Genomic DNA, 9950 nt, shown 5'->3' on the forward strand with positions numbered 1-9950 from the left:
CGCCACGCGTCCACGTTCGCGGTGGACGAGTGGGTGGTCCCGGATCGCGAGGTGTTCGGCCGCGTGCCCACCCACGAGGAGGCCATGGCCATGGCCGCCACTCTCGACCTCAAGGACGCCCTCGAGCTGTGCGTAACTAGCCTAGCTTGCTTACTTTCCATCTCTAATTAGTTCTGTTAGCCGTCTCTGATTGCGATCTCCCTCGTTACATACCTTTTCTTTTTACTGGATGATCAGTTTAAATGCTTTGTCTACTTTGATGTAGTACAATTACTAATGTATCGTTGTTCACAGTCATGGAAAGTTGCAAATTGATGTTAATTACAGTTTACAAGTTAATTTGGTCATTAGCTAATGGCATCCAGTCAATACTAATCTTTTCTTTTCTCTTTGTCATCCTTCAATGAGTTAGAGATTATTATTTTCTATAGCAAAGTGATACAATTATTTCCTGGTAGGTTCCACTTTTTTTCAAAAAAGATATCTGTCATAGGCCACCGTCTCATGTGATGCTCATATTGGAAAATTTTGAGGTGTGACCTGTACCATGAGAATTTTGCTTTACAGCACAATGGATTTAATATCTCTCGGAAACAAATGAGTCTTGGAATATATGGAACGGAGGATTCCCGGTAGGAATAGAGTAAATTGTATAAAACTATAAGTATGGTGCTATTTGTAACACACGATTATAAGTATTATATCTAGTGAAAAAAAAACTTAAGGATTGTGCACTAATTTCATAAAAAATCATATTTAATTAGATTCAACCAAAAAGTAATCTTATATTTATTTAAAAATCTTAGAGCGTTTTGTATATATACCATAATTCATGTGCAATCCATTTTAATTGGATTCACCTAAAAAAGCATGCGTAGAATTTAAACTAATTTTTTTTAAAAAGGCTACTTTATAACTCCTAATAATTGTTAGAATATCAAATAAAATCCTAAAAATATGAGAAAAGTCATTAATATTCTTTTTATATAATGGAATAATTTCTAAAATTATTTCTAACCCTAGGTTATATAGTGAAAAAATGAGTTACTTTGTAAGTATAGAAATTATAAAAAAACTTACTTTTTCACCATATAACCTAAGATTGGAAATAATTTTAAAAATTAATTTATATTTCCTACCTTCTATTACTCTTCTCCTTTCTTCGGACTCACAAGCATACTCAGTAAACAGTGATACGGGGTGCTCGATCCGTCCGCAAGTTTGCCGCTGCCTTCCTCCGTCCGTATTACTATGCCACTAGAAATGGGAGCTGTTAGAGAGCGTTGCGGAGCATTCCGATCAGAAAAAGGACAAGCCAGCAGTTGGCATAGTGTTTTGCCGGATCGATATGAGAGCTGTTGGAGATGACCTTAGATGCTTTGGTGTGAGTCCCCAAAACATGATAGCAAATAAAATAACAAAGTTCAGATGGAGGAAAGGGTAAGTGGCATTTATATCACCTCAGAAACAGCAGAGGTATTCTGTCAATCTATCTCATCATCAGCTGAGTGGTTACTGGGCATGCTGTCAGTGAAATTCACAGCTAAAGCATGCTCTTGGTGGTGACACCTGTGAATTCAAGGACATGAATTTTCTAGACTCAGTGTGCGTGTGGACTTAGTTGGATTTGTATACTTGCGCATTTCAAAAAAATTCTCAAAAAAGATATTATATGTAGAATACAATAGATAATGTTCACCTACAAAAATTTGTGCAAAACAATGATCATATGTGATTGTGAGATATAAAAAAGACAAGATCATGTGCAAAAAGTTGTATAAAATTCTCTTTCTTACAGCCCACTTATAATCATATTTTTTTGCAAAACTTTTTTCATATGAACTTGTTCCAACAAGTTCTATTGAGAACTTGTGAGATGCTCTAGCACGAGTAGCACGGGTGGCCGCGGTCTAGAATTGTCATTCCCGTAAATTCTATACATTTATGTATTCTTCACTTGCAAGTTGCAAAGATTCTTTCTTTACGTAGTAGAGCCATGATCCAAGCTAGCAAGTCCGGTGTGCTGCTATACAACGCTGGCGCAATATTTCCATGGATGTGGAACTGTATAACCATTTCCATTCAATGAACTTTTCTCCTCCATTCTTAGTTTTCTTATGCTGTCCTTCATCGGGCTGTCCTTCTGTCCGCACTTCTTTCAATCTGGTAAGGCAATCATATTATCTCAGTATTTCACACTACAATCTTGCAACCTTCAAATGGTTCATTTCAGGTGCGAAATATGTTGGATGATATGTTAGAGAAAAATCGTGAAATAGTCAGAGCTTCTTGCTTGAACTTAACTGACCCTACAAAAACGGAAGGAGGGATAAAATTATTTAAAAAGGCGCCACCTAGTATCAAAATGGATTCCAAGGGTAAGTGACGAAGAAGTCCTTCTAAGTTCTAACAATCTGAAAGCATAAATTCTTTCCTTGCGTCTGCAGCAATACACAATCAAATGTAGTGTATATTTCCAGATAAACTGCATGTGCAACCAAGAGACCAAGAATTTTGCCTGGGCAAGAGATCGCTGAGAAATCAAAGAAGGTTGGATGCCTGTTCATGCAGTCATTTGGCCTATATTTGAAGCTTTTAGTCATAACTTCTGCTGATATTACTGCGATATTGGTTTCACTTCAGGCGTATGGTCCAGTCTGTTGTTGTCGACGGCAATGACATACTTGTTTCTGCAAAGAAAGCATCGCAGAGATCAATGGCTAGACTGGAAGCGAGAGAAGCCGCAGCAAAGGCAAAAGCCAAGAGGGAGGAAGAAAGGGTGCAGGAACCGAAGAAGGTTAAGGGGAGAGAAATGGCTTCTTTCTATTGCTAGGCAAATGAAGGTAAGTTCTGATATAAATCCATATCGCAATTCATAATCCCGTTGCTACTAGTTTGGTGTGATTAGCGTACCACAAAAGCAATAGATATTTGAATGGCTAGACATATGATGTGAACTCACATTGTATTGCTGTTCTTTTTTTTTTTCCTGCACAGGAAGAAAAAGCTCGGGAGAGACGAAGTGATATGTACCATGTCAACGGTGCTGCATATTCTGATCTGAGTCGCACTTTTCCACGTGCTGCTATGTTGTACCCTACTTCCCCATTACAGATTGTAATAGGATCAACGTGGATGAATCGATAGACTGCTCTGCTAACGATTTTGCTCTAATTGAGAGAATGTAGCTCTGGATGTCAGCACTCCTTTTCATGAATATTTTTGCAGTAACATTTGTGGTTGTAATGTTCCATATTGTGACATGGTAATGACCTGCATTCTTCCAAGAATGTGTCAATCATAGTTATGTTGTGCCAAGCAGGTTCTGTTTTTTTTTTCTTTCTTTCTTTTTTTTGGAGATAAAGGCAGGGATTTTGTTCATTAACACAAGCCTTCACCGTTTCAATCAGTGGGCCGACGATGAGGTGGACAGGAGGCCCTGGGCCCGCTACTAAGCTGCCAATCCAGCCAATGGGCCGGAGCCCGCGACCGCACCACGTTCAAATGGGCCCACCTCCGAGCCCAGCGCGGCCTCGTCTCCGCTCTCCAGGGGTCCCCACCATTTCCTCTTCCCTCCTCCGCCTGTCTCGCCGTCACACGACGCCGCCTCCCCTTTCCCATGGACACCCCAACTTCCGCCTCCGCCTCGCCGGCTGCCGCTTCCGGCCCCAACCCCGACCCCGACTCGGCGCTTGTCTCGACCGTGGCGGACGCGTTGGTATCTGCCTCCCGCCAGTCCGCACCGCCGCCCATCCCTGAACTCCTGGCCCCGTACCTCCCGCGCCTCACCACCTCGCACCACCCGCGCGTGCTCTCCCTCGCCGCCTCCCACCCGTCGCTCGCGTCGCCGCACCCGCTCCTCGCCTACCGCAGCCTCGTCGCGCCGCCCTCCTGCCTCCCCTCCCTGCTCCCGCTCCTTCCCGTGCTCCCCTGCCGCCACCTCCTCCCGCTCCTCCTGGCCTTCGTCCCGCTCGACCCGCTGCGCCACCTCCACCGCCACCTCCTCGCGCACCTTCCCTCGAGCGCACTCGCCGACGCCGCGCTCTCCGCGTACGCCCGCCTCCGCCTCCCGCACCTCGCCGCGCAGCTTCTCCACTCCCTCCGCCGGCGCGGCCGCGTCCGCCCGTCACTCCAGGCCGCCAACGCCGTCCTCTCCGCACTGGCGCGCAGCCCCTCAACCTCGCCGCAGGCCTCCCTGGATGCCTTCCGCTCCCTCATCGCGCTGCGGCTTCACCCCAACCACTACACCTTCAACCTCCTAGTCCACACCCACTGCTCCAAGGGCACCCTCGTCGATGCCCTCGCCACGCTCTCCACCATGCAGGGGTTCGGCCTCTCCCCCGACGCCGTCACCTACAACACCCTCCTGAACGCGCACTGCCGGAAGGGAATGCTCGGCGAGGCGCGGGCGCTGTTGGCCAGGATGAAGAGGGAGGGGATCGCGCCCACCAGGGCGACGTATAATACCCTTGTCTCAGCGTACGCAAGGCTCGGGTGGATTAAGCAGGCGACAAAGGTCTTGGAGGCCATGACGGCGTTCGGTTTCGAGCCTGACCTGTGGACGTACAATGTACTCGCCGCAGGGCTGTGCCAGGCAGGGAAGTTGGACGAGGCATTTAGACTGAAGAATGAGATGGAGCGGCTTGGCGTAGTGCCACCTGATGTAGTGACCTACAATACACTTGTTGATGCATGCTTCAAGCAGCGGTGCTCGTCAGATGCATTGAAGCTGCTTGAGGAAATGCGTGACAAGGGGGTGAAGGCAAGTTTAGTCACACATAACATTGTTGTGAAGGGGCTCTGCAGGGAGGGGGAATTGGAAGAGGCGTTAGGGTGTCTGAACATAATGGCAGAAGAGGGGTTGGCACCAGACGTGATCACGTACAATACATTGATCGATGCATACTGCAAAGCCGGCAATGTTGCCAAAGCATTCGTGTTGATGGATGAGATGGTGGGAAGGGGACTCAAAATGGACACTTTCACTCTAAACACTCTGCTGTATAACCTGTGCAAGGAGAAGCGATATGAAGAGGCCGAGGAGCTCTTGTGTTCACCACCACAGCGGGGTTTTGTACCTGATGAAGTCAGCTATGGTACAGTGATGGCATCCTACTTCAAGGAGTACAATCCAGAGCCTGCTCTGCGTCTGTGGGATGAGATGATTGGGAGGAAGTTAACACCGAGCACTTCTACTTACAACACATTGATCAAAGGGCTTTCTAGGATGGGGAAGTTGAAAGAGGCAATTGATAAGTTGAATGAGCTCATGGAGAAGGGGTTGGTACCAGATGACACCACATACAATATCATCATTCATGCGTACTGTAAGGAAGGGGACTTGGAAAATGCTTTCCAGTTCCACAATAAGATGGTGGAGAATTCCTTTAAGCCGGATGTTGTGACCTGCAACACTTTGATGAATGGTCTGTGTCTTTATGGCAAGCTTGACAAAGCATTAAAGCTTTTTGAGTCTTGGGTAGAGAAAGGGAAGAAGGTTGACGTTATCACGTATAACACCCTAATTCAAGCTATGTGCAAAAATGGCGATGTCGATACTGCTTTGCATTTCTTTGCTGATATGGAGGTCAGGGGATTGCAACCTGATGCATTTACTTATAATGTCGTGTTATCTGCACTATCTGAAGCAGGGAGATCAGAAGAAGCCCAGAATATGCTGCATAAGTTAGCTGAGAGCGGAAAATTATCTGAAAATTTTTCTTCTCCTCTGATGAAGCCTTCCGTGGAGGAAACAGAGACGGGGAGGATCCTTGAGGGTAAATCTGATGCTGAATCTGGTGAAAATGCAGCAGGCAACGCTTCGGAGGACTACGAGAAACGCCTAAATGATCTCTGCACTGGTGGGCAATTGAAAGAAGCTAAGAGCATTTTGGATGAGATGATGCAAAAGGGCATGTCTGCTGACAGTTCAACTTATATCACTTTGATGGAAGGGCTTATCAAAAGACAGAAAAGGCTAACACATGCAGCTGGATAGTACACAGTATTTATGTTACATTGTCCATGCCTTTGCAATAACTCTCTCAATCTTGTCGTGCTTGACAGCTTGGAGGACATGATGACTATAAAAAGACTAGGTATACCATCTGGTTCTTTTCCACAACAAGAATCTCTATTACTTTTCAGTGCCAATTAAGTTCATTTTGTTCATAATGAAATATATTAAATATGAAAATGATGCTAGCAACAAAGGCTAGGTAAATTGTGAATTCCCTTCGGAGTAAAATAGATAAGCGTATTAGCGTATACAGCCAATGCATTTATTATGTGCAAGCTCTGGATGATGACCTATTATATTGTACCTCAAAAGCAAAAAGAAAGGGAAAACTTATTAGATTCTAATTTTTCAACGTTAGCAACAATAATTCAAAAACATGATGTCAGTATTTAGTAAAATGAAGTACCTCTTAGAATGGAAGAGAAAGACTGTTGCAACTACTACTATAAAGTCTATCTTGAGAAATGAGAATACTTTCCATCTTAATGTAAGGTACATGCTTTATCCACCTTGTGAAATATTGTTTGGCATGATCATGATATGTGAAAACCATTAGCATCCGACGTAAACCAGAAAAATATTATGGTTGTGGTTTTGAGAACCCTACCTGGTCACCCTTAACACCCCGTACTACCAGCTAATGCAATCAGAGCAATTGAGATATGTGCATTTTCAATCAAACTACGTGTTCCTATGTTCAGAATTGAAGACATTGATAAGAAGAGGAAAAAAGAAAACCATAAAAAATCTGTTTTCTGGATGATAAGAAAAGGAAAAATGCCTTCTCTTCCTGGTGGTGGTTTTGTGTTTCTGTGAATAATAGGAAGAGGCTACCAAGGCACTGAGCAATAAGTATAGGTCAATAGGAGAACCTGTTAAGAAAGCCGGAGCAAAAATCCAAGATTGGCACCAGCAAGATCCAGCTAAGACTAGGAACTACGTGTCGTGGCTGCTCCACTCCTTCAATCTGATTCCATTGCAGAAAGAAAAGAGGCTCTCCCATTCGCACCTGATACGTCAAGGGCAATTTGTCGGCAACATAGGGACCCTTTTTCGGTATGTGTTGCAAACACTTTCATCAACCTTTCACTTCTCGGCAATGGCTTACGCTCTTAGGAAATTATTTGCCTTTTTGAATGCAAGCTAGAGGAGGGGGTAAGTTTGTGGAAAGGGTCTTCCTGAATGGAAGAAGATGGCTGGCGCTATGCTAGATTTGCATGATTAGCTCCGGCAGAACAAGTACTCGCTCTTTTAGCTTGAGCTAGGTAGTCCAGGGGGAATAGCCTTATTCCACGGTAGCCTTAGTAGCGGAGCCAGTTTCCCAAACCGTGATCAAGCCTTTTATCTAGGGAACTTCTCTACTGGAATGGTTCTTACTGTAGTATCATGGCTTAGTGCATCATACAATATTCATTATTAATACATTTTACTTTATATATGCTTATCTTTTTTTTGGTATGAACCTGTCAAGACTGAACCAATGTTAAATATGTTTTACTTTAAGAATAAGTCCAGTTTTGGCCCCTCAACTATTGCGTTTGTCCGATTTTGACCCTGAACTACGAAACCGGGTAACTCTCACCCCCAACTGTTAAAACTGGCTCAATTTCTACCCCGACCTTACCAAAAGTTGTTTTTGGTCAATGTGGCAGCAATTTTCAAATCCACGTTGGCACATTTCTCCAAGTTGGCAAGTTTTTTGCCAACTAGGTCGTGACATGGTCAGTGCCCACTTGTCATTCTCTCTTCTTTCTTTCCTTTCTTCCTCGTCTTCAACCTTTGTCTCGTCCCTTTTCTCTTCAAGCTCTCTCTCCTTGAAACTTACGGTTAGCTCGGACTCGACTTAGCTAGCGATGGAACGCCAGAATCAAACTCCCTACCATCAAGCTCGAGGTCCCCGCTGCCCAGATGGAGGTTCCAGCGCTAAGCTCGAGATCTGGTTGCCCATATGGAGTTCCCGCGCGGAGCTTGAGGTCCTCGCCGCTCAGATCAAGTTCTCACGCTGAGCTCGAGTTCCCACCGCCGAAAATGAGTTTCTGGCCTTGTGTCACGCCATCCATGAGAAACCCGTTGGCATCGGACGAGGCAAATCTGGCTAATGGCAGTGCTGCGACATCCTCGAAGCGGATCCCACCATGGCCGCCGCCCCATGACGATGGAATCTCCTTGACGGCAGCGCCCACCACCCCCTGTCATGCGACGAGTTGGAGGTCATTAGCGGTGGTTGTATTCCAGCTGGCGTGGCTCCGCGTGTAGAGGCAATAGGAGGTCAGACGTAGCTTCCTCAAGCCGGTGCTGCGGAGCTCGCAACTCGAACCCCAACCGGTCAAGGTCAAGCTCGCGAAGTCCTCGACATGGTGCACGATGCAAAAGCTGAAGGGCACACCGTGCAGTGGATGACTATGGTGGCTCTCAGTCGACAATGGAGATAATGAAGGCGGCGCCGTGGGACTTAAGGCCAACATGTCTACACCAGTGCAAGACGTGTTGATGAAGAGTGGCATAGGCGGTGGCGGCTTGATCTGGTTGGTGGAGAGTGACGGCGGCGGCAGCTTGATCTGCTTCGTCAACTACAGGGAGAGGAGGGAGGCAAGAAGAGAGAGAAAGGGGAGGATGAAGAAGAGGATTGGGTCTGACAGGTGGAACTCATAATTTATTTTAATTTATTTTTCTTTTGTTGAGTGGGCTGACATGTCAATAGAAAACATGCGATGTTGCTGCCAACATGGCGAAAACAGCCACAACGGCACTCGAATACCACCTCAAACAGGCTTGGGGTAGAAATTGAGCCGGTTTTGACAGTTGGGGGTGAGAGTTACCCGGTTTCATAGTTGAGGGTCAAAATCGGACAAACGCAATAGTTGAGGGGCCAAAACTAGACTTATTCCTTTACTTTATATCTATGCTAAAAGCTTAGAGTGCCCGTCGAAACATACGCTTTAGCTATTTTCTTGTCACACATCTTCATAACATTGAATAATGTTCATGTCAAATATAGTAATGCAGCTTAGTATTTTATATTTACCAGTTTCCCTTTTCTACTACAGGAATCAGCAAGGGTGATGCCAGCTTTTCCGACAAGGGAAAAGAAAGATCATACCAAATAGCTCCAGTTGGTGCAAATAGGACTTCTAGTATGGATCTGTGACCAGTGTGATTTCGGGCCATGGAGTATGTTATTTATTGTTTTTAATCACGTTCTTGAACAGATTCATTCACTTCAACTTTGTGTACTCATATGCTTCAAAGTTTTTTACTAGGGTTACTTTTATGAATTTGTGGAAGGGGACACATAGTTCTTTTGACCAGGGATAATTAACCTCATCTTCCACTTCATACTTTCTTCTTTTGTGTCAACATAGAAAATGATAATGTTGCTGTAGTATTTAACCCTGTTTTTGATTGATGGGTTTGTCTGAGATAGTTATTTTGTTTATTTGAAGATCATATGTTTTTTAGTTGTTTTTTTAATTTACAATTCATAATATGTAAGGATGTCACTTTTTGCATTCATTTTAAATTGTGTAGATATGTTTCTGTTTCCATTTATTGTCAATATCCCTCTCCTCTGATCTTAACGCATATAACATTATACAAGTTTTACAGTTTCTTGCATTTCTGTATTTAGCCTCAGAAGATATATATTCAGTAATCACCATGATGAATATTTCTGTCTTCTGCAGGCTGCATGTTAATTGAAATGTGGAGAATGCTTTTAGAGAAGCTTGGTGGCAGGCAGGCAATGGTCTTAATGCTGGCATCACTCATTTTGGTTAGCTCTCCATCTGGGACTCCAACATGTGCCGTCTACAAATTTGATATCACTTGATGTATATAACATTGCTTCTTGTAATACTGCTTTAGGGCCCATAGGGTACTGATTCCTTGCAATTAAGAAGTGAGTTGAAATTTAAACTTCTTTTGTTGTGTT

General features: G+C 44.4%; 2 protein-coding genes across 3 annotated transcripts; both read left to right on the top strand.

Annotated features, from left to right (window-relative positions):
• On the top strand, positions 1-3256 carry LOC133910934 (uncharacterized). Its single transcript, XM_062353173.1, has 4 exons — positions 1-128; positions 2234-2378; positions 2644-2843; positions 2998-3256. The coding sequence occupies exons 2-4, from the start codon at positions 2243-2245 to the stop codon at positions 3145-3147; spliced, it is 486 nt and encodes a 161-aa protein (XP_062209157.1). The 5' UTR covers positions 1-128; positions 2234-2242; the 3' UTR covers positions 3148-3256.
• A 289-nt stretch (positions 3257-3545) lies between these two features.
• Positions 3546-9950, top strand: LOC133911839 (pentatricopeptide repeat-containing protein At2g16880-like). Of its 2 annotated transcripts, XM_062354269.1 has the most exons (4): positions 3546-6098; positions 7002-7075; positions 9067-9190; positions 9703-9950. In XM_062354269.1, the coding sequence occupies exon 1, from the start codon at positions 3620-3622 to the stop codon at positions 5996-5998; it is 2379 nt and encodes a 792-aa protein (XP_062210253.1). In that variant the 5' UTR covers positions 3546-3619; the 3' UTR covers positions 5999-6098; positions 7002-7075; positions 9067-9190; positions 9703-9950. The 2 variants fall into 2 exon arrangements, with proteins under 2 accessions (XP_062210253.1, XP_062210252.1); XM_062354268.1 differs by lacking the exon at positions 7002-7075.

The sequence above is a fragment of the Phragmites australis genome, chromosome 3 (genome assembly GCF_958298935.1).
Source record: "Phragmites australis chromosome 3, lpPhrAust1.1, whole genome shotgun sequence".
NCBI lineage: Eukaryota > Viridiplantae > Streptophyta > Magnoliopsida > Poales > Poaceae > Phragmites > Phragmites australis.